The 23,660-nt window shown below is 46.0% G+C and overlaps 2 protein-coding genes across 10 annotated transcripts in view; both read left to right on the plus strand.

The window, feature by feature from the left end:
- The window catches only part of MYO9B (myosin IXB), a 44,287-nt gene extending 32,191 nt beyond the window's left edge, over positions 1 to 12,096 (plus strand). For 6 of the 9 annotated variants that reach the window (XM_051639371.1, XM_051639376.1, XM_051639375.1 and 3 more), the window contains 20 exons: positions 113 to 279; positions 638 to 1,579; positions 2,104 to 2,170; positions 2,526 to 2,653; positions 3,316 to 3,470; positions 3,577 to 3,767; positions 4,221 to 4,319; positions 4,789 to 4,965; positions 5,437 to 5,478; positions 5,996 to 6,107; positions 6,599 to 6,669; positions 7,127 to 7,319; positions 8,064 to 8,192; positions 8,821 to 8,926; positions 9,083 to 9,214; positions 9,407 to 9,530; positions 9,959 to 10,006; positions 10,506 to 10,645; positions 10,906 to 11,033; positions 11,183 to 12,096. In XM_051639371.1, coding sequence (XP_051495331.1) covers positions 113 to 279; positions 638 to 1,579; positions 2,104 to 2,170; positions 2,526 to 2,653; positions 3,316 to 3,470; positions 3,577 to 3,767; positions 4,221 to 4,319; positions 4,789 to 4,965; positions 5,437 to 5,478; positions 5,996 to 6,107; positions 6,599 to 6,669; positions 7,127 to 7,319; positions 8,064 to 8,192; positions 8,821 to 8,926; positions 9,083 to 9,214; positions 9,407 to 9,530; positions 9,959 to 10,006; positions 10,506 to 10,645; positions 10,906 to 11,033; positions 11,183 to 11,622 — 3,591 coding nt within the window. In that variant the 3' untranslated portion in view covers positions 11,623 to 12,096. Of the gene's footprint in view, positions 1 to 112; positions 280 to 637; positions 1,580 to 2,103; positions 2,171 to 2,525; positions 2,654 to 3,315; positions 3,471 to 3,576; positions 3,768 to 4,220; positions 4,320 to 4,788; positions 4,966 to 5,436; positions 5,479 to 5,995; positions 6,108 to 6,598; positions 6,670 to 7,126; positions 7,320 to 8,063; positions 8,193 to 8,820; positions 8,927 to 9,082; positions 9,215 to 9,406; positions 9,531 to 9,958; positions 10,007 to 10,505; positions 10,646 to 10,905; positions 11,046 to 11,182 lie in introns of all 9 variants that reach the window. The other 3 variants (XM_051639374.1, XM_051639377.1, XM_051639379.1) reach the window with 2 other exon arrangements.
- A 1,116-nt stretch (positions 12,097 to 13,212) lies between these two features.
- On the plus strand, positions 13,213 to 17,671 carry USE1 (unconventional SNARE in the ER 1). Its single transcript, XM_051639515.1, has 8 exons — positions 13,213 to 13,363; positions 13,565 to 13,614; positions 13,777 to 13,855; positions 14,380 to 14,532; positions 14,763 to 14,781; positions 15,677 to 15,707; positions 15,951 to 16,113; positions 16,633 to 17,671. Exons 1-8 carry the CDS (start codon positions 13,262 to 13,264, stop codon positions 16,813 to 16,815), a joined length of 780 nt encoding a protein of 259 aa, XP_051495475.1. The 5' UTR covers positions 13,213 to 13,261; the 3' UTR covers positions 16,816 to 17,671.
- Positions 17,672 to 23,660: the final 5,989 nt, after the last annotated feature.

Raw genomic sequence — 23,660 nt, forward strand, 5'->3', positions numbered from 1 at the left:
GTATCTTGGAGAATTGCCCATCTTCTTTTCTTGATAATGAAACAAACCCCCTCAAATACCACTCCCCACCTTCAGCTGCCCCTCCCTGACTTTTAGCAATGTCCCTTGTCAGGCTTGCTGGCGTTCCCGGTGGGTGAGGATGGCACTGCAGAGGAATAATGCTGCCACCTACATCCAGGCTGCCTGGCGCAGGTACAGGCAACGAAAGTGCTTCCTGCAGCAGAAGAGGAGGATTTGTCTCCTGCAAGCCATGGTCAGAGGGTACCTGCAGCGTAAGAGGTAAAGAAAGAGAAGGAACATGATATGAAAACATGCATTTTAACCACTTTGCCCCTTGGCTTCACCTGCCAAGCTTGATTTCTGAGTGATATCTTGACTTGGTGGACAATTTAAGGGTAGTTATGTTATTACCATGTGGCACTGGAGTCTGTATCAGTGGTTGGTGGGGTGTGGAAACTGGTGCTTGAGCTTTATTCAGCTGAGCTGCTCTGCTGCCCCAAGCCACAGAGCTCCACACAGTTCCACTGGGGCTTTAAGAGTATTTATCCTTTGTGTCTGTGTTGCTGTTTAAGCTGTATTTAAACAGCTGGGCACTTGTCTTAAATATGTGCGTTTTCATCTTACAAATTCTTGACAGATTGCAGAAGATGGCTCTGGAAAAGCAGAAAGCTGAAGCAAGGCAGAGAGAAATGCAGGAAGATCAAGACAGAGCAAATGAGGAGAGCAAGGGTGAGCTCAGAGAACCAGAGTTGCCTGTGGAGCACAAGTTGGAACTGGATCAAGCTGGGGAGGATGGAGATCCAACTCCAAATGAGCAGGTTGAGAAGCTGAGCTCATCTGAAAAAGCCACATCGGCCCAGAAGGATGTGACCGAGGGCTCTGAGAAAGTCGCGAACAGCCGGGAGAAACGGGAATCCCGCCGGCAGAGGGGGCTGGAACACAACGAGTTGCAGAATAAGCATGTCCTGTTCTCCTTCGAAGGAGCATCTTCCCTGTGCCAGGAGGAACGAACCTCTTCTGGAGAGACCCTGGAAACTGTTGCAGTGCCAGAGAAATCTGCAGCGCAAGATACTGTCCTTCAAGGAAGCAGCAAGGAGGAGAAAAGTCCAAGTGAAGAAAAGGCTGTTTCAGACGCGCCACCGGCCAGTGAGAGAGAAGAAAGTAGTTCTGTTCCTGAGCAAACACCACCTGTATCAGAAGCAGATAAGGCAGCTGAGAGAATGAAAACACAAGGGAGTCAAAGCAACCAGATAAAAGGCAGCCAAAGCTTTAACTGCCCTGAAAGGCCAACAAATCTTGCACTGAATCTCCACAACACGTTCTCTGCTACTGGGAGCTTCCGGACTCCACCTGAGTGCTGGGCAGAGAAAAACAAACGTCTTGCTCAGAAGCCAGCCAAGGATCTGGATAGTCCCACTTCTTCCCCACTCCAGAGATATGTGGATGACCCAGGGAAACTAAAGTACAAGAGAGAGAAGTGGAAAGGAAAGAGACAGTCTGATGCTGGCCAGAATGATATGCTTAGTCAGTCTTTGGATGAAAGAACACGGTCGGATATGTCTCCTCAGGATCAGCTGGAGTAAGGGCAGCTTCCTAGTGGTTTTGTCTTTTTCAGAAAACAGATATCTGTAATATTTGAAAATAAATGGGGAACTCCTGGTAGCCTGTACATCTGGCCCTGTTATGGGAGAAAACAGATCTATGAACAACTGCTTTTTCTTGGCTCCCAGGCCTGCAGTTGGATCTGTATGGGTAGAATGTTTTCAGAAGCTAACAAAAGGTACAAAACCTGCCTTGCTGAATTAAAAGGGCTTCAGTTCAGTGTCTGGAGTTCATTTTCATCTCCTTTTTGTCCATTAAAAACAAGGTTTTAGTGACCTGCAGTTTGCAAGCATCGTCCCTCTGATATGGCAGGAAATCTGACATATCCATTTTCTTAACTTCTCAGCTACGTTTTGCATTTAAAAGTGAGTTGCAAGAGTTGGACAGGATTCTCTCTCAGATGTAACATTGATATGTGGGTTATTTAAAAGGTGGTAAATCTCAACAGGCTACAGACTTGTATACAAGGTATAATCTGAAACTAATCTTGTAACATTGCAGAAAGAAGGGGAGTTCATCTTCATTAAATGATCTTTCAACATTTGCCCAGTCAGTTGCCATGAACCAGGTAGGGATGCTATAATTATACTTAATTATCCTTGTTTATAAATGTTATAGGATTGTGAAAAAAATTGCTATGGTGTGCTCTGTGTGCTTGTACTCCCTTCAGGTTGATTTTTTGGGTTGATATCCATGTAAGAAAAAATCGTTAGCAAATATGCAACAAGCTGAAAATGTAATTTTTAATACATGAACACTTGATCAAAGCATTAAATATGCTTGGATCATATGTGAGGAAGCCACTTTCTATTGGGTCAAGTTTTTTGTCTTGATGAAGCAAGCTTTTTTCATCATAGTTTTTAAAGCCATTTAAAGAATCTATTTCACTCAATATGTAGTTTTTTGGCTCCTCTCTTCTGCAGCAATCTCCTGATACGATAGAAGAAAAAGGCAACAAGAAATATCCTGTGCAAAAGAAGCCCAGTGATCTCTTACCTACCTCAGATGCAGCTGTTTCTGTGCAGTCAGCAAGCCAGCAAACAGATGCCAAGTATGTGTTCTGGGTGGGACTGGCCTGCCTTTATCAACACAACAAAACATATTAATTTGAGTTGGGCACTTTTGAACCTGTGCTTGTGGGGAGACACATGTTGACATCAGCTCTGTGAGTGGCTGTGTTGGTCACTGGCTTGATCTTCATGTTGATGTCAGCAAGATATCTGACCCTGTGGAGGAACATGTTCTCTGTTTCTTGCATAACATTTGTCTTTGAACTGGTTCTTTTTAACCCAAGAACCACCAGACAGGTTCAGACCAAAGGTCTGTCTAGGGTGCTGAGCAGTAACACACCAAGACAGAGGCTTAAGAGCCCAGCAAGCACATCCTGCTCTTTCTCTGGCCAACTCCTCCAGCTCCTAGAATTCTGCAACTCAGGGATTCCTGAGCCTGAAAGGATGTCTTGGATAAGTGATGTGTTGTCCCTCTGTGCTGAAGGTAGTGCTCTAATCTAGTAAATATCAGAATATCCAGACATGCTTTCAGACTGGCTTGCCTTTTTTGTGCTGCTCAGATTTTCTGCAGGCTGGACCTTAGAGTAAACATGCACAAAAGAGGTTTAATCCTCCTGTGGGTTATTGTTCAAAGAGCCTTTCCTTGTAGCAGAGCCAGCTTCCATTACTAATGTGACAAACTTGTGTCTGCTTTTGTCTTCAGGTCTGCTTTTAAAAGTCCTTTGCGTAGACTTTTGGGGAAAAAACCAGACAAGAAAATTCCAAAGGAGAGTCCTGATGTGATTGATGAAGGAGATGGCCTCTCCCTTGTATCTTGTGTCCTCTTTTCAGAATCGGGAGGATCCCAGAAAGTGGAAGGTGAAGTTTCTCTGACTAAATCCCCATCTTTCCTGTAATGTCTTGCATGGAAACGAATCCTGCAGAATCCAGTCATCCTGCCTTAACACTCTGATTTCTTTCCCAGCTTCTTCAGGCCAGCCAGGCCGCCTGCAGGGAGGGGAGCGCCACGCCAAGGAGAGCAGCAAATCCAAGAAGAACCGGACGATAAAGATCAGCAAGATCTCCAGTGTGTCTCAGAACTGGAGAGCCTCCATGGCCAGGGAGATTGCCAATGCCAATGAACTGAAACATCTGGATGAGTTCCTCCTAAACAAGGTAAAAGCCACTCGACTATGATAATATTCAGGTCGTGTGTTCACTGTGTGGCGTTTTCAAGACTTCTAGGTGCAAATTTGTTAGGATTTAAAGCAAAGAGAAGTTGGTTTGAGAGCTCGACTATATTAGGTTGTATTAAGACCCTTCCTATTCCTTCCTTCAAGTCTCTGAAGGCATTTTGTTACATTAAATACTTGTGGCATTCACGTTAGCTCTTCATTTGTTTGCGAACGAGCAAAAGTTGTATAAAAACAAAAGCACAAGTTGTAAGGAAACAGAGTCAGAGCCTGACAACCTGTCTCTCCTATTTTGTACCATCATCACAGTGTATTAAGAAATGTTGTTATAAATAATTAGAATGGTCAGGGGTGACCAAGCCCAGCAACTGAAGCTTAACACTAGCTGGGTGTTGATGTTGGAGTGAAATTTGATGGAGATGCTTTTGCCTTCTAGATCAATGACTTGCGCTCCCAGAAGTCTGGTGTTGAGTGTTTGTTTTTTGAAGCCACAGAGAAGTTCAGAGGAAACATCAAGACCATGTACTCTGCTCCTGTAAGTAGTAAGTCTCAATAAAGTGAAAAGTTGGTAGGTAATAAATGAGCCAAATGTGCAGTTTAAATGCTTGACCTACAGCTCTTTAGTAGAAGCAATTCAGCAATTCTTAGCCTAGAATTCAAAGAACACTTTGCAGTTCTGCTGTAACCTTAAGCAGACTGTTTCTTTTCCCTTTCCTCATTCACTCAGCCATAACTTAGTATTAGAAATGGATGGATTTGCTGTCTTCAGCCTCCTCACGTTGCTGTTTTAAACACCAATAGGTGCCAACAGCTTTTTGAATATTCTTCTGCCTTATCTCAGCCAAGTGCCCTTCCACAGTGTAGTAGGGAAGTGTGCTGACTTGTTTCTGTCATGGGCTTTTATCTTTAATCATGATTGTGCTTTCTCACCTCTGAACCTAAGCACATAAAAATATGAAACTGTCTCAACTGTATCTTATAAATAATACTTTTTCCTTCTCTAGAATGGGCAAATCCATGTCGGCTACAAAGATCTGGTGGAAAATTACCAGCTTCTAGTTACAAATCTGGCCAAAAAAAGGGAAGAGAAAGAAGTCAAGCTGGTTTTGAATCTCTTCCAATCCCTTCTGGATGAGTTCATCAGAGGATATACAAAAAAAGAGGAATCTGAGCAGCCCAAGGTATGAAAGTTACTCTGCTACTGGCTGATGGGGGAGTTAAACAGTGCTGCTCTCCTCAGATAAGGAACCTGTGTCACCTCAGGAGCCTTTTCCCTTGCATTCTTCATTATTTGGGAAACACTTTCCAAACACAAATCATGTGTATAACACATCCTGAATGCTGATACAGCTTTTTGGAATCCTTCATTATTTAACTTGCTCTTGATATTTTGAGAATCTTAGTGTTTGCACATTTTCTTTGGTGCAAACTTAAGTTCTCTGAAGGCTTTAGAGGTGGAATTGCTTTGTCGGCAGGTAGTGAGCTCAGCTGGTTTTTAGCAAGTTGACAATGTGAGCTCAGACAACCCTTGAAGCTGTAGTGTAGTGTCTCAAATGCTTGGAGGTGAAGTAGAGTCTGGGAAACTGAATAGGAAAAAAGGAATGGAATGTCTGAATGTCAAAGGCTGATGCCAGTTTTGTGTTCCCCTGCAGCAAACCAAAGCCCAGAAGAAGAAACGAAAACAAGATCGTGCAGTAAGTCCTTTGATTTTTGCAATAATCTAAGTTCTCAGCTGCACTCACAGAGAAAAAACACTCTTGAAACAGTTTTTGTACTGCAATTCTGTTTTATTTTGCCTTGCCTCTGGGATGAAGATGTGACACCATACAACACAGTGTATCTGAAATCAAAGACCTTGCTTATGCAGTAATAGATGGTACTGAAGCATCTGCTTGCTTGTCCAGAGCATCTTTTAGAACCTAATGGCTTTCTCAATCACAGGACTGTTTAAAGGAAAACAATGACTAAATATTAATAACAAACTATAACTGTTGTATTGCACTGATGAACCTGAACCAAGGCAGCAAATCAGCAATGAAATGATCCAGCAAACCCAACTGCCTTAAGATAGGGTGAAATTTGGTTTCAAGGTCAAAGCCATCAGCTGTAATTGTAAAATAAAAGTGGGAAAATCTAAGATAGTTTTATAAAAAATAATGGTAATTAAAAAAAAAAAGGCAAAAAAGTAAATTTGTTCCTGTCTCCCACCAGATTGAAGAACACAATGGTCATGTATTCACAAACTACCAAGTGAGCATTCGGCAGTCGTGCGAGCACTGCTCGTCCTACATCTGGCCCATGGAGAAGGCCTGTCTCTGCAGTGGTGAGTGAGGTCCTCCCTGCTCTCTCATCTGCAGGGTGTGCAGATGGCTTGTCACCTTGGCTGGTACAGATGGGACTTAGTGAACAGTGTGCACAAGTTATATAGCAAGTGGATCACAGAATGGTTTGGGCTGGAAGGGATCGTAAAGATCATGAGGTTCCAACCCCCTGCATGGGCAGGGACACCTCCCACCAGCCCAGGCTGCTCCAAGCCCCATCCAACCTGCCCTTCAACACTGCCAGGGATGGGGCAGCCACAGCTTCCCTGGGCAACCTGGGCCAGGGTCTCACCACCCTCACACTCCAGAATTTCCTCCTCGTGTCTCACCTCAATCTCCTTCTCCCAGTTTTCATCCATCCCCCCTTGTCCTCTCCCTCCCTGCCCTTGTCCCAAGTCCCTCCCCAGCTTTCCTGGAGCCCCCGTCACACTAAGCAAAGATAGTCAGCATTTGTTTGGTTTGGAATGTTTCTAACAATTCCTCCTCTCTCTAGCGTGCAAGTTGACTTGTCACAAGAAATGCATGTCAAAAATCCAGAGCAGCTGTACCTCCTGTGGCAAAAAGGTAAGAACTGTAGATCTGGGATGTGATCCCATAAGCCATGTGTGCAAAATGGGGCCTGTTTTTCTCAGCAAGTGAACACTGGATGTCCAGACACTGAGTAGAAGTATCTTAAAGAGTTAAGTTCTCTTTTCTGTCTGTATAGTCAGAGCCAGGCCCTGCAGTTGCAGAAACAGAAGATTCTTGTAAAAGAGGTGATACTTGAGCTAATTTGGGAACTCTTCCTTTAGAGTATGTGAGCTCTGTTGGACCAACTGTTAAAGGAATCCTGGAATTGCACCATAAAATTTCTTTATTGCTGCAGCTCAGGAAATCTGCCTTATGATCAAAGGCTTGTAGCAAGCTCAGATAAAACGCTCAGCTTTTGTTTCTGGAAGCATAAGCTAATTGTAGCATGGAACAATGGAATCTTCTAGCTTGGGAACAGGTATTCACAGTACTTGGCCTGTATCAATTCCAGACTGAACAGGATGCAGAACCACGTCATTTTGGAGTGTGTGTGAGTTCCTTGACCAGTGAGAGGAATTCAGTGCCCATTGTCATGGAGAAGTTGCTGGAGTACGTGGAGATGCACGGCCTCTACACTGAGGGCATCTACAGGAAATCAGGGTCAGCAAATCGCATGAAGGAGCTGAAGCAGTTGCTGCAAGCAGGTCAGGCACTGTTGTCTGCCCTTTCAGTTGCTTGGGTATCAGTTTTCCCTCCAAGTCTCTTCTCTCTGAAAGTATCTGGTGCTTTTTAGTGTTTTAGAAACAGCTTTTTGGTGGCCATGCAGGGTTTCATAGAATCATGGAATGGTTTGGGTTGGAAGGGACCTTAAAGATCATCCAGTTCCAACCCCCCTGCATGGGCAGGGACACCTCCCACCAGCCCAGGCTGCTCCAAGCCCCATCCAACCTGCCCTTCAACACTGCCAGGGATGGGGCAGCCACAGCTTCCCTGGGCAACCTGGGCCAGGGTCTCACCACCCTCACACTCCAGAATTTCCTCCTTAAGTACAACCAAAATCTCCCCTTTTCCAGTTTTAATCCATTCACCGTTGTCCCAAGTCCCTCCCCAGCTTTCCTGGAGCCCCTTCAGGCACTGGAAGGTGCTCTAAGGTCTCCCTGGAGCCTTCTCTTCTCTAGGCTGAACACCCCAACTCTTCCAGCCTGTCTCCAGAGCAGAGCTCCAGCCTTTGGATCATCTTCATGGCCCTTCTCTGGACTTGCTCCATTAATTTGTTGGCTGGAAAAAGCTGCCTTGTACATAAGTGACTATCAGCAGACTTGTTTGTTTCTTCTGAGTTGCCACTTGGGTTCTGTAAACAGGAGATTTGACTGTTTCTAATCTTTCTTTGGGGTCTCATTGTGTGCATCAAAAGAGTGAACTGCTCTAAATAAAACACTTCCTTTCAGATCCCAGTTCAGTGAAGCTGGAGAACTACCCTATCCACACCATCACGGGCATCCTGAAGCAGTGGCTGAGGGAGTTACCAGACCCTCTCATGACATCTGCACAGTACAATGATTTTCTCCGAGCTGTAGGTAGGTTTTAGAAATGCTCCAAGTGATGATTTTCCTTTAACTCATGATGTCCTTGGGAAAAGAAACTCTTAAGATGCTCATACTGGCTAAACAGCTTCCTTCCAGTTCACTTACAGCAATTATTTTGGACATTTTACATATAACACTTTTCAAGGAATTTCTTTTCTAGCTTATTTGACCTTGCTTCAGGATTCCCTGTTTTTGTAGTATAATGTCACTCTAGTGTCTCTCTTCAGGTGCTCTTTCTGAAAGCAATGAGCAGGTTTCCTTTAATACAAGGGTTTTCTTTTTCTCTTTGATATTCTGAACCAGATCTAGAAATCCAGGTACCTCAAATCTTTAGATTCATTTAACTTCAATGGGATTAAGGCACCTAAATATTTTTGGAGATTCTGATGTGTCGCTTGATGGTTGCTAATGGCAGCAGCATCTGAAAAAGCAGGAAATTTGCAGTGCCAGGAAGGGGTACTTTAACATCCAGTTATAACAATTTGTAAATGAAATTGCAGTGGCTTCTAAGAGTTTAATCTGTCTGTTGCAGATGGTTTGAGACAATGTCAGAAAGCACTTGGAGATTTGCCACTAGTGTTTCACCAATTATTATTTTGTTCTTTCTCCCCTTGTGCAGAACTACCAGAAAAACAGGAGCAGCTCTGTGCCATTTACAGTGTCCTTGAACAGCTTCCACAAGCAAATCATAACACCTTGGAGAGACTCATCTTCCATCTGGTCAAGTAATGAGTTTAATTCATTTGGAAAGAAACTCTAGAGGCCTCCTTGCAATGTTGTTTTGGAACTCTGGCAAAGTTTGATCTGATTGCTTGTGTTCTAGCACCATTTGCTTAAAATCCTTTTTTTTTTTTTCTTCTTCCCTGAACATGGAACTTCAGAGTGGCTTTGATAGAAGATGTCAACCGTATGTCACCCAATGCCTTGGCCATTGTATTTGCTCCGTGTCTCTTGCGTTGTCCTGATACCTCTGACCCCTTAACCAGCATGAAGGATGTTTCAAAAACAACCATGTAAGTTTTAGAAGAAACAATACTTGGAAACATGCTGGGAGGCCAGTTCTCCCACCTGCCTTTGTTACAACCTTAGTCATATCAAGCTGAGAAGGGGAGGGTCGAGAGTTGCTAAATTCTGGCTTTGGTTGTCCCCAAAGCTTTCCTAGTACTAAACTCTGCTGCTCAATAAACTCTTGCCCTTTTGTCCAGGTGTGTAGAGATGCTCATAAAGGAGCAGATAAGGAAGTACAAGATCAAAATGGATGAAATCAGTCAGCTGGAAGCAGCCGAGAGCATCGCTTTTCGACGCCTCTCGTTGCTTCGGCAGAACACGGTGAGTGTTGAAGGAAACCACAGAACCACCCAGGCCAGCAGAAAACATCCCACCACTTTCTTGGGAAGGGATGTGCTACTTATTTATCCTGTCCACCCCATTCAGTCAGTGGAAGATCAATTGCAAGAGGAGCAGAAAAGGGATTTGGACTTGCCCAAAGCTAAATATACAGCTGTACTGGACTCTGGTTTGATAAAGGGCTCAGGGGTGGGGATCAAAAGCTCTTGGCAGGTAATTCAGTCAGTAGAACTAATATTGCTGAGTCTCTTGCATAGCAAGGGAGTTCCTTCACTCCAGAGATGGATGGTGGACATAAATATGCTGCAAATACAGTTTTTTCTTTTGTTTTTGTTGTGTTGATTGAAACAAACCAAACTCTGTCTGATCAGAAGCTGCATATAGTGAATTTGCTCTTCATCTCTCTCTAGCTCTGGCCTGTAAAACTTGGGTTTTCTTCCCCTTATGAGGGGATGCTGGTATGTACACCACCTGTGTTCAGGGTGCATGGTTGGTTTTGTTTCTTATGGTACTATTGCATGACTAAAAAACTCACTCTGTGTATTGTAACTTGGTTTTAAGGACCCTTTTTTGAACAATCAAGGCTGCATGTGTTGGTGTAACTTTCCCCCCAGGCTGCATGCAGGGCTGCTGACCTGTCACCACGGTCAGGCATTCTGACACTGTGTTGGAGGTAATAATATTACTGACAAGTGACTACTAAAACCAAGCTGAGGCTGGCAAATCAAATTACTATGCTTCAAAAAAAAAAAGGTAACAAACCCCCAGAAATCAGGCGAGCAGGAAGATTTCTGTTACCTTTTGATACATTTGCAGGGATAACTAACAGCTCTTCATCAATTCCATCAGCCCTTCATTTGGTCAACTCCTTTGCCTTCCACCTTGCAACTAGTAGACAGTCAAGACTTGTCTAACTGCTTATGGCTGAGGAGGGTTACACATAAATTTGTCTTGCAGACTAAAAGCTCACAGGTCAAAGGGAATGACAGTGGCAACTCAGAGCTGGACTCACTGCATGAAGAAGAGGAAGTTTCTGAAGCTGATAACAGGGAAAAGGAGATTCTCATCGATCGCATACAGTCGATAAAGGAAGAAAAGTAAGTCACCCTTTGTCTGCAGGTTGTGACACAGATAGTAAAGCAGTTCACTTTTTTGTCCAGAATGCTCTAGTTAATTATCTCCTGTAGGCCTTTATGAAGGTGAAAAGGAAAATGCAAAGGACTAGCTGAAAGTACCATGAGAATTGCTATTTTATGGCTCTATGCAGGAAGGTTTGCCTCAGAAAAGGAGCTGCACAGAGTTGCTCAGATCAGAGACTTTGTCTTTCTCGAGTGCTCCAACCTCTGTTTTGATGCAGGGAAGATATAACTTACCGGTTACCTGAGCTTGATCAACGAGGCTCTGATGAGGAAAATGTAGACTCTGAGACCTCAGCAAGCACAGAGAGTCTGCTTGAAGATAGAACAGGACGGGTGGATACCGAAGGTCAGTATTAAGGTAGTGTGTGTTTTTTTTTATTCTACATCTTTCACTGCGCACAGCCGGGTGACCGAGCGCTACCTGGTCCCAGTTGCTTGTATCACGTTACATTTTTACCTGTGCTTTCAGTATCTAAGTATCTTGTTTCTTTAAAGCAACTATTGGGTTACACTGCCGTGCTCAGAGCTCCCATATGCCTGCCAAAGACATTTGCAAAGTGCCTTCTCTTTTGCAAACCTCTTTGAATCCTTCCTCTGCATCCCTGGCTTCGAGACGCAGATCATCTTTAACACTGTCCAAGATTAAAGTGCCCCGTCGAACTCCAGTGATGCCAACAGCAAACATAAAACTGCCTCCTGGGATTTTCAAGTGTACAGAATCCCAGGACAGAATTTCAGCTAACGAAGAGTCTCAAATCGTGGTGAGACGAAGGGAGCAGCCAGCGAGGCGAACGGATAAAATCCACTCTGTGTACGTTGCACAAGGGTCTGCACTGGCCCACGCTCAGGAACTCTTGGGTGAATATGAACCCACAGCAAAAGTAAAACGGAGGTTTTCAGACCCTTACTCTCACATTCCCTGTCTGGAGAAGTGAAATACTTAAACAGTCTGGACTTTTTTTGACATTGACTTGCAGCTTTTAACCCTCTGAAGGCTCTGAACTTGTTCTTTGCAGTGGCTGCTGGGAAGGTAGCCTGGAAATGTACAGTACTGGAAGGGTTAAGCAAGGCTGTTGAAAACAAATACTCTTCACTTTAAATTAAGACCCTGCAATGAACATAGAATACAAAACTTACGTTGAGTAAAAAGCCTGAGTTGTGTGTACAGGAGAAAAAAACCCAAGTCCCTTGATTCTGCTGCCGTGCCTTTTCCCATCTGCCTTACAATGGACTCTCATGGGACCAACAGTGCGTGTGGGTCAACGTGTGTGGCCTTAATTTTTTTTGTTTTTAATGTTTTTATGACAATTTTCTGTGTGGTTTACAGAACTGTTCATGTTGTAATAGCCTTAACTGAGACCAAAATATATAAAAACGTTTATTAATACATTGCACTTTTTACAAATACACGTGTTCGTTTGTCAGTGTCTCCCTCCTTTAGTGATCGATTTATTTGGCAGGAAGCCTTTGGCTGGAATGGAGTATCTTTTTTGTCAGTTCTTCATGAAACATGGGGAGCAGCTCTTGGCACAGAGGAAGCAACTCAGGGTGTCACCTCAGAGCATTTTTGTGCTCTGTGTGAGTAACGTTTGTCACGCCAATGAACAGGCCCAAACAGATCCTTCAGCCAAGCACAGGTTATTGACACTCTTGCAAGACTGGGTGACCTAAACAAGCAGGCACCCAGAGCCAGGTGAAGAAGGGTTTGTATTCCCTGTTCCCAAAGCTCTCTCCCCTCTTTCCCCCCTGCCCGGGCGCTCCAGGGTTTACAGCCCAGCCCACGCTCCTGCTCATCCTGTCAGTTCCCCCGTCCTGTTCACACGTTCCATTCTAGCAGGTCACTTTGTCCCTTTCAAGGTCTCATTCTGCCCTTTCCTGCCCCCGTGGCTGCCTTCCCAGTCCCCACCATGACCCGCACCCGCTGGTGTCCTCCTGCCCCGGGGAGCAGGGCACAAGGGGCTGTGTTGGGTCTGGTCTTGGCATCAATCCTGCTCCGTCTGGGGACCCCCCGGGTGGAGCCCAGTTCAGTCCCTCGGTTGCTGGGACCGTAAAACCCCCCCGGGGGTCACTGGAACCTGCAGAGATCTCCCTTCTCTCCAACAAACTATATATCCCTGACACGAGGGGGTGTGTGTGTGTATATATATATATATATATATATAAAACCCAAACCCCACACTGTGCTTCTAACACTAGGTTGTGAAAATGACACTCTGAACTCACAGGCTGCAACAACACCTCTCCGGTTCATTTCTAACCCCGAAGCCCCCGCTCCCCGCTCTGTGGAGCCGCCTCCTCCCCCCGCGCTTCACACCCGGGAGGCTCAGGAACGGGGTTTGGAGCAGCGGCTTTTTCGCTCTGACCTCCGCGTGAAGGCAGAGCGGGGCTCAGCCACCGCAGCCCCCAGCCAGCAGCCACGTCTGTGGGGGTTTTGGTTTGGTTTTAGGAAGTTTAGGGGGGGGGACTTTGTTTTACGAAAGAAAAGAGGCGCCTGAGGCGGCGGGGCCACCCGCCCCGCCCCAAGATGGCGGCGGGAAGCGGCGCTGAGGCGGCTTCCGGCGGGCCCTGCCGGCCATGGCGGCGACGCGGCGGGAGCTGAACCTGCTGCGGCTGCTGAGCCGCTGCGAAGCGCTGGCGGCCGAGCGCCGGGACCCGCAGGAGTGGCGGCTGGAGAAGGTGAGCGGCGGCCGGCCCGGCGGGATGGGCGTCGGCGGGGCGAGACGGGCCGGGGGGAGCTGGGGAGGCCGCCCTGTCCCCTCAGCAGCGCGGCCGGCTCCTCCAAAGAAACGGGAGGCGGCGGGTGCTGAGGAGCGTTGAAACTCCAGCCTGAGGAGTGTTTCTCCTCAAAGCTTAGAAGCTTCTTTTATTCCTCCTCAGTACGTGGCCGCTCTCGAAGACATGCTCCGCGAGCTGAAAAAGCAGGCCAGGTGAGCCCCCCGGGGACTGCAAACATCTTCCCGAGGCTGCTTCTGGTGACAGATGCTTCCTGGAAGAACCAGGCCTTGGGGTTTTCTTGTTTTATCTGGGGAGTCACCTGAACAGTAGAGAATAATGATTCCTGGCCTTCCTTTTATTCTCAATTCCAACAGCAAGCCTGCCCCAGAGCTGCTGAACGAATACTCTCGCAAAGTGGACTTCCTGAAGGGGCTTTTAGAAGCTGAAAAGTTGGTAAGAGCTGTTAGTTCACCTTGAAAAGAAGTTTTATCCCTTTATGTTCACACTATTGCCTGGTCCCTCTATTTGCTTTTATCTTATGTCTCAAAATAAGACTTGTTAAAATCCTACCAGGCAGGACTTGTAAAAATGTGAGTAACTGTATTGGATTTTTTGTGTTTTGTTAATAGGGGTTAGTATATGAAATCTGAGACTTCTTTTCTCCTTTTAAAAAGCAAAGTGCATCTTTCCTACATCCTTCTCACTTCTTTGATGTGAGATACAGAGGCTGGTACTGTCTGTTAAGCCTGGCACCTCTTTTGGGTGGTAGCACGTGTCTCTGGAGAGTTATAAAATACCAATTAGCAGAGCCACAATTACTGCAGGTGCAATCAGTGCTGTAGTTCAGACTGGCTTTGCTGTTCTGAGGGAAGGAACATTGGAAGTGCTCCCTGCATCCTTGCTGGCCACACATCCAGGTGGCTTGGCTGCAGAATCTGATATTCATGACTTTTCATGGCTTTTTCCTACTACCACAGTCTTCATCAACTGAAAAGGCTCTGGCAAATCAGTTCCTGGCCCCTGGACGTACCCCTACAACAACGAAAGAAAGAACCCCAGCTACTAAAACAGTTCATCTGCAGACAAAGGCTCGTTGCACGGGCAAGATGAGGAGTGAGCTGCTTGGTACAGTATGTTTTGGTGCTGTTGCTTCTTTACTGCTATTTTATGGATTGTCTGTTGTTGTGTTCAGCTGCCCTTGGTGGCTGTGCCTCAGGTCTGTCCCAGACTGGTGGGATAGACCTTTTTCTGGTTTGGGTAGGCTAAATACTGGGCAGAGGCACTGTGCTAGGCCTGGAGGACTGTTTTTTATCTCTAGCACTTTATAATATTTTGGTTTGTGTCTCTTTTTGCCTCCCAGGACCCCTTGGCTATCGATGGTGAGTTTAATCTGTTGTTTTCTCTAACTTCAGTTAATCTGAGTCATACATGGAGAAAGGGAAGAAAGATCAGGTAGTGGAGACTGGCCAAAGTGTACTTTTAATTTAGTGGCTCACTGCTTTGGAGACCTTAAAAAACAAACTGAGCCAAAAACCTTAACAGATCAAAGCCAAAGGGCTGTTATCAGAACGGTAGCAGGGACTTGCAAGGAACCCATTTTTCTAGAATTCATACAGAAATAGACACTCTAATTATAGCATTAGCAAAAACAATTTACCTTTATTGCTGCTCTTGTTCTCTTCTGAGCAAATCATGTGATTTTAGGTGCTTGGAGTAGGCGTTGTTCCATCCCTCTTAAATATACAGCCTCGTTACTCATGTAGGGAGCTGGCAGGAATTAATTTGTGGTTTCCATAGCTACTGTTAGAGTGGCTGGAGCAAGGCCAATCTGACGTGTCCTGAAAGGGAACACCAAGACACACAGGTTTAAACCATGTCCTCAGGGCTATTTCTTTCTTTCTTTCTTTCTTTCTTTCTTTCTTTCTTTCTTTCTTTCTTTCTTTCTTTCTTTCTTTCTTTCTTTCTTTCTTTCTGTCTGTCTGTCTGTCTGTCTGTCTGTCTCTGTCTGTCTGTCTGTCTGTCTGTCTCTCTCTTTCTGTCTGTCTGTCTGTCTCTCTCTTTCTGTCTGTCTGTCTGTCTTTCCACCATATGTTTGATGTTGTCTTTCCCCTGTGGAAAGCAGGTAGGCCTTTGAAAGCCATATTCCCTGAGGTAGAGGGCCAAGCAGGGTTTGAACATCTGAAAATCCCTTGTTTCTTCAGCCTGTGATTGCATGAGTGTTTCTAACATGCTAAAACACAAATTTAACTTTTTTATTATTATTATTTTCCCCAGATGCTGAGGAGTTAAATATAAGGAAGCGGAAGTAAGTCACAGTTTCTCCTTCTGATGCTCAGTGGTTTGGGACCTGCTTCCCCAGTGGCCTTAAAAATCACAACTGTACTTCCATTCGGGTGAAGAGCCTGCTGGGAGAAAGCAAAATACAACTCCTTCAACTGATCTAATTATTCCTGTTGACTTGTTAAAGTTACAGAGTCTGGGGAGACCTTGGGAGATGAACCCACCGGGAAGTAGCAACCCCAGTTTTTTTCTCCTTCTCCTGTTGCAGAGGCCTTGCCCCTGATGAGAGGCAGTCAGCAGTGGAGCTGGATGCTGTGCTACAGCACCACCAGGACATGCAGGAGAAGCTGGCTGAAGAAATGCTGAGCTTGGCTCGCAGCCTCAAAAACAACACTCTGGCTGCCCAGAACGTGATAAAACAAGATAACCAGGTAGCACATGTTAAAGTGTTCTCAGTTTTGCAACCCAAAAGGTTAAAGCGCCTAGTTTAAATTGAGTCATGGAATCAAGGAATGGTTTGAGTTAGAAGGGACCTTAAAGACCATCCAGTTCCAACCCCCCTGCATGGGCAGGGACACCTCCCACCAGCCCAGGTTGCTCCAAGCCCCATCCAACCTGCCCTTCAACACTGCCAGGGATGGGGCAGCCACAGCTTCCCTGGGCAACCTGGGCCAGGCTCTCACCACCCTCACACTGCAGAATTCCCTCCTCATGTCCAACCTAAATCTCCCCTCTTCCAGTTTTGATCCATTCCCCCTTGTCCTCTCACTACAAGCCCTTGTAGAAATACTACAGCTATAACTTGATTCCAGGTGAGATTAGAGTGGGGAGACTTGGAGGCAGCACCTGTCTGCTTCTTTGGTGCAACTGAGCCTTTTCTGTGTTGGAAGAAACCGTGGCCAGAGTTCTCAAATCTGAGTTTGAAATGGTTTGTTCTCTTTGCTCCCCAGACACTGTCACATTCCCTCAGGATGGCAGACCAGAACTTTGAGAAGCTCAAGGATGAATCTGACCGCCTTGAACAGCACGCCAAGAAATCAGTCAACTGGCTGTTATGGATAATGTTGATTGTAGTTTGTTTTATATTCATCAGCATGATTCTCTTTATCAGAATTTTCCCCAAACTAAAATGATGTTAGTATTTATTTTTTTACACCTGCCAGAGTGCAGGTGGGAAGCTCAACTGCTAAAACTCTCAGCAATCAAATCTTTTGCCACCTGTCATGTCCTTAAGGAGGTTGTTCATGCATCTCTTCTGTGCAGTCACTGAAGGGTTTGGTGGGGAAGGCTTGGATACTTGGTTACTTTTTTTACTTAGTAAATATTGTTGCCTATTGAGGGGAGGACAGGGATAAAAGTGGCTGTTTACCCCAAGCTGCTCACAAGTTCCTCAGTGGATAGATGCTGTCCTGTTTTTAAATGTGGCTGTGGCAAACATGACTTCTGAAAGGCATTTACTCCAATCAAATATAAGGAACAGTTTAATCTTAAAATTTCTCCTGTCTCTTCAGCTTCACTGTACTGAAGTAGGACCTTGCTGCCAACAGGATGTTTAATTACAAAGATCTGTACATACTCAGCTGTAGGGGGTAGGAAGAGAATGCTGCCTGGCTCAGATTCAGAGAGTATCCACAGGTAAAACTCTTCTCAGGCTCACCTCTTTCCCAGGTGGATATCTGGGACCTGGGACTTGGCAATCTTCTGCAGTTTAGACTTTCTGTAGTGAGGCTAAAGCTGGTTGCTGTTGCAATGTTTGCTTCCCTCTTTGTGTGCCTAAACGTTCTCACTCATTGTCTTCTGTTGATGCTGTTGTGTCAGGAACACAGTGTCACCCTGGCACTGCAGAACTGTACACACAGAACTCCCTGTATGGTACAGACCTCACCTGGACAAACACCTTTTTCACTGAAAGATGAGGGCAAAGGAGGCTGGTGTCTTCAAGGCAGAAGTAATTAAAAATAAAATAGTAATTCATCCTTTTGAGACACATTGTTCTGGTCAAGAGTGTTTCTGTCAAACCTGTGTTCTTAAGAGCTCATGACAGGAAAGCAGAGATGAAATAAATGAGAATATTTGTAAAACACTGCTGCTGCTGGAAAAATTCAGAGCCCGCAGTACAGCAAGATGTGTTGTGACAATGTAAAAACCATTTTGAAGTGTTTGTGATGAGCCAAACCCAACCATTCCAGATCTGTGCTGTCTGGAGTCTTGCTCTAGGACGTGCTGGTGTTGAGGTGTGAGCAGGGTTTGATGGGGAGGAGGAGCAGCAGGTGCCCCCGGGGCTCGTTGGCCGTTCCTCTTGCAGGCCGGTACCACTAGGTGGGGTGTGCTGGACCTCTGGCCATCTCCAGAGGGTGGGGGGAAAAGCTCTTCTGTCACAGCAATCGAGGACTTCCAAAAGTGCCACAGCTGCTTTGGGCACATCCCAGAGCCCTGTTGCAGAATTGTTCTTTGTTCTTTACAGAAACAGCTGAGTTAACAAAGGCAGTTAATGTTTTTAACATGAAATATTTTTGTTGATGTCACAGGGGGGTTGCAGGGCAGTGTGACCACACATGGGCCATCCGTTGAGTGATTATACTCTGAAGTTCAGCTCTTCTAGCTCCTCACCTATGTAATATCCTTATTCTATTCAAGCAAACTTGGTAATTACCTTGAACTTTGTAGAAATCTATGGTTGTAGCAACCCATTTAGGAACATTTCTGCTTTTCCCAGAAGTTTTTCTTTGGCTGTAATGTTTGACATTTCACTGGGCTTCATTAGTGAATGCTGTGTCACCAAATTATTTTTAAACTCTTATTGTTTACTACTTTCCCTGCAGGCATTTCAGTGCTGAGCTCTCCTCTTAATGGTTGGACTAGATGATCTTAAAGGACTTTTCCAACCTTAGTGATTCTGTGATTCTTAGAGCAGAGGTTGAACATAGTCCTGGTCTGGTTTTTGTGTGTGGGATACTTGAGTGATACAATATTAATTCTTCATTGTCTATAACTCTTTCCCCTTTATTACTTGAAATAAAATGTTTCTTTAGAGCTTGCAAAAGAATTGGTGCATCACTGCAGACAAGTTTAAAGCTGAATTTTGCTGTCAGCTCTAACTTTTTGGCACTTAGAAGGTCAATTGGGAAGACCTATGAAGGAACTCCTAGTGATAGCTTGCCCCCAAGAAAATATCCACCCCTCCAAGTCAACAGCAGCTCTTCACAAAGAAGCCTGCTAGGAAACCAGTTCAGAAACGTGTCCTTTAACTTTGGACCGTTGACGTTTTATGGGTGTTTGTTATTTTGAAGGATGAGTTGTAGGGTTGAGTCCTGTGACTCCCACCACCTTTGGCAGTATCTCCTGTGACCACTGAGCACTGTGCCTCCAGCACTGAGCCCCTGGCTACCTCTGACCTGCTGGAAGAATGTTACCTTCTGCCTTGGCAAACCACAGGGATTCCTGGCCAGCAGTCTCCCTGCACACAATGACTGTTTTGGCAACTGGCAATTGCAGTCTTTGCCTTTCTTGAGTGCATTTAGTAATTACAGTCATTCAAAACCACTTTGAAGATCAGTGTCAGCAGTATTTAGAATAAACAATCACTCAAGGCGTTGTGACATTTCAGGGGCAGAGTGGCAGTTTTTATTTTTGACTCCTGTGCAGGGGCTGGTTGGACAATCTGCTACTTCAGCCCTCAGCTCCATTTCCCAGCACGGGGCCCTGATGTGCTTCTCTCTACAGAATAATGTTATATATAGAAACAGCTTTCAGTGAGAGTTGCTTAACTTTCCCAAAAGCTTGGGCAATCCACATGGAGTGATGTTTATCAGGCGTAGGGCTGGGCCTTGGTTGGCTCCTTGGCAACTCTACCTGCTTTCAGACAGCAAGTTCAAAATAAATAAATAAGTCTCTGGCAGACCTGGGTCCTGTCAGGCCAGGGAAGGCACTGTGTCCAAACCTGGCAGCAACAGGAACCGTGGGTCAATCTAAGCTTTTCTGGCAAACGTCCTAAATGACAGAGACTCCTTATAACAATGTTTAAGCAGTGTCCTCAATCACAGCTGGATTAGTTGTTTTGGAAGGATGTTTTGCAGTTGATGAGGCTGTCGGGAAGGATGTGTGAATGGCAGGAGCAGAAGGCTGGATACAGTGGCTCCTGTGGCTGGGTAACACCAGCTCTTCTTGGGCATATTTTCCCCTGGCTTTACTTTGCCAAACCTGTGTTTCTGAGCAGCTTTCCCAAACTGGCAGCTATTCTGCCAAAAAGGGGTATTGTAGAACCATAGAATGGTTTGGGTGGGAAGGGACCTCAAAGATCATCTAGGTCCAACCCACTTCCATGTGCAGGGACACCTCACACCAGCCCAGGTTGCTCCAAGCCCCATCCAACCTGCCCTTCAACACTGCCAGGGATGGGGCAGCCACAGCTTCCCTGGGCAACCTGGGCCAGGCTCTCACCACCCTCACACTCCAGAATTCCCTCCTCATGTCTCACCTCAATCTCCCTCTTCCAGTTTTCATCCATTCCCCCTCATTCCATCTCTCCCTGCCCTTGTCCCAAGTCCCTCCCCAGCTTTCCTGGAGCCCCTTCAGGCACTGGAAGTTCACTATGAGGTCTCCACAGACCCGGGTTCTGCTTCTCAAGGTTCCCTGTGTGATACCAACCAGACAAATCCATTCTCACTGACTCTGCTGTAAACCTGTTGTGAAACCTTAGACCCAAAGTCTTATGGTTAATAGTTAAAAAAAAATGTAACCATGATAATATCAGCTACAAGCAGAAAATAATAATCAACTTTCTGGGTCGACAGGAGAGTGCTGCTGCCATTCCAGAGTCCCCCAGTGCAGGGCTGGCTGGTCTCTCTTGTCCTGATCTGCCACATTGCTGAGGCTGGTGTGTTCCTGTTGAACAAGAGTGACATCAAAACCTGAGGGAGCTAAATCAATGTCCCCCCTCACATTACCCCACTGTGACATGGCTGGGCTGAGCCTTGGCTCCTCACGGGAGAGGGCAGTGGGAAGCAGCAGCAGTGAGGGAATAATGGATTTTTAACATTTACAAAGGAAGGGTGTGTCTAGGGAACAGGCTGGTTATCAAAACGGGAACTGGAAGGTCCACGTTGTCCAAAATGCAACATGTCAGGTAAAGCAGTGTGGAGTGGGGGTTTGCTGGGGGTCTGAGTCAGCAAAAGTCTGCATGAGTGCCAAGAAATTAAAAAAAGAGACAAAGATGAGGGGGGTTGGGGTGGTGAGCTGTGGATTAGAGCCGGTGTGGCAAGTTGGTGGCCTGGAGCAGGCATGAGGGTGAAGCCCCCAACTCACCCGTGGCTGCTGACAGAACAGGATGCCTGGCAGCACCAGGGTGGGCTGTGCACCCTGGGTGTGAGCCTGGCTTAGGTGGACGGTGAGAAGCTGTAGGAAGGAATGGAGGAGGGGTTTGAAGGGCAGCTCTGTGTTTGTCAGGCTGTTCTCACAGCTGGGCCCCGTGTGCTGGACCTGGGTTGGGAATCTGACTGTTCTAGTAGCAACAGAGGAAAATGCTAAGTTCTTTTTGAGTCAAAAAGTTTGACGTGGAATTTAGAACAAAAGTCTGCTGAGCAGGAGTGGAAAGTAAGTCAAACGTTTCATCTGCCTCTGTGACATCCAAAAATCAAACTGGACAAAACCAGATGGAGTGAGGCAGCTCTGCCCTACAGGTCATGGAGAGCTGTGATTTCCTTGGCATCCTCAGTCTCCAGTTCCTTTGAACTGCATGTGGCAGAGATGCCCTCTGCCATTTTCACCTTGGGCAAGGGCTGCATTTGCTAATGTAACAATAGAATTCTCCAGAAGGATCTGACAAAGTTTCCTGTTTCAACAGTACAAAAGCTGGGACTTCTGTCCTTAGCTCATCAAGTGACCGGATCTTCATCCTCTGAGCCTTCTCCTGGCCAGAAGAAAGGAGGCACTTCTCAGATCTGGTGTGGATGGAAGGAAGGGTAAGAGAGGACAAGAAATGACGTGAAATATTTTATATTAAGAGATTTGGCAAGTGGTTCTGTGTGACTCCAAACAGGATGAGCTAAATTTTCTAAGGTCAGCTCTCCTGTGCTCTCAGCTTTGGGTCTGGTCGCTGAGAAGTCAGTTCTGTAACCTTTGCAGCAGCATCCTGCCAGTGATGCAGAGACTTGGCTATTGTTGGCTTCAACAGCAGCTCTTCTGCATCTTCAAAGGACAGGAGGCTGAATAACATGCGTAATGCCTGGTGAGAAACTTGTGAGCAGGAAAGTGTGTTTGACAAATCCATAAAAATAGAGCAGCCTGAGCAGTGGGGTGACTGTTCACCCAGGCAGTTGCACCCTGTTGTTAAGAAAAGGCCACACTGAATTGTGGAGGAAGCAGAAAGTGAGAATTCACTCTCAGCTCAGTCTCCTGGTTTGCTTTGGCTCCCTGAACTGGTTTGCAACTGTTTAGTACTTAGAAATACTGCTGAGGCACCTTCTTGGTGAGTTAGCTGCTCTAGAGCTCCTTTTGGGTGCAAAGTCTTGTTTTCCTTGGATATTCCTGGGCTAATTAATTAGCATGGAGCTTTCCTTTAAAATAAACAACCCAAAACCCACCCGAGCGCAGAGCTCTGCGTACGTTTGGTTCCAGGGTGCAATTCATGGGAGAAAGATGCATGTAACTTTCCAGACAGAGTTTTCAGGGAGTGCAGTATCTCAGGGGGGAGGAAGGCAAGCTGTGTTCTCTCTCCATGTGCAGTTGTGTCAACACGAGGATGGGACTGTGCTCCAAGGGCAGAATGCAAACACTGCTGAGTTCAGACAGCAGGCCCTGGAGATAAGGCTTTGAAGGACTGTATTATTGGTGCCTGAACAGCTCAGTCTGTCATAGAATCACAGAATGGTTGAGTTGGAAGGGACCTTAAAGATCATCTAGATCCAACCCACTTCCATGTGCAGGGACACCTGCCACCAGCCCAGGCTGCTCCAAGCCCCATCCAACCTGCCCTTCAACACTGCCAGGGATGGGGCAGCCACAGCTTCCCTGGGCAACCTGGGCCAGGCTCTCACCACCCTCACACTCCAGAATTCCCTCCTCATGTCTCACCTCAATCTCCCTCTGCCAGTTTTCATCCATCCCCCCTTGTCCTCTCCCTCCCTGTCCTTGTCCCAAGCCCCTCCCCAGCTTTCCTGGAGCCCCTTCAGGCACTGGAAGGTGCTCTAAGGTCTCCCTGGAGCCTTCTCTTCTCCAGGCTGAACACCCCAACTCTCCCAGCCTGTATCCTCCATACAGTTCCAGTTTTGATACCAGGATGTCTTGTAGGACAGTGTCTTAGCTTTGCCCCTTGAGCAGAGGGAAGCTAAATGAACATGCTGGTAAAGCTGGCAGTTTGGGCCCTTTCAGGAGTTAGGGAGTAACATCAAGCTGATTTCCAACGTCATCTTCCATCCTTGTTTGTGCAAAGGTGTTTCCTCCTCCAGGGATGTTGCTTCTAGGGATGGACTTCCAAGGACTTCAGTTCCTAGCAGTGTTGGTCTGGAGGAGCTGGGATCTGATTAGGGAGCTGGTACACTTAGGTTGGATTCATATGGAGGCATCTGTAGGGCAGAGCAGAATGACTCTGTGGTTCCAGTCTCACAGAAAATGAAGCTTGGGACACAGCTCCAGAAAGATTTTTCCACCCTACTCATTTTTCAGTGCTGCTTTGGTACTGTGTAGTATATATAGCACTTTTACTGTGTATTAGCTCAGCTGAAGTGCCAAAGATGACAAAAAGTGGAGTGTGTTTTCATGAAAACACCACAGTGGGGGACCACCATTTGGGCTTCAGCTCTGAAAGTACAATAAAAATGTTGTCACACTCATCTTCTAAATAGTTGCAAAAGGAAAAGAACTCTGCCTTGCGAATGCACTGAGGATTCTGTAGACATGAGTGATGATACTGGCTGATACTTTTGGTACATTTCTATAAATTTTGGCCTGCGAATAATATCCTGCAGCAAGCATACACTGT

The sequence above is a fragment of the Apus apus genome, chromosome 24 (assembly GCF_020740795.1).
Source record: "Apus apus isolate bApuApu2 chromosome 24, bApuApu2.pri.cur, whole genome shotgun sequence".
Taxonomy (NCBI): Eukaryota; Metazoa; Chordata; class Aves; order Apodiformes; family Apodidae; genus Apus; species Apus apus.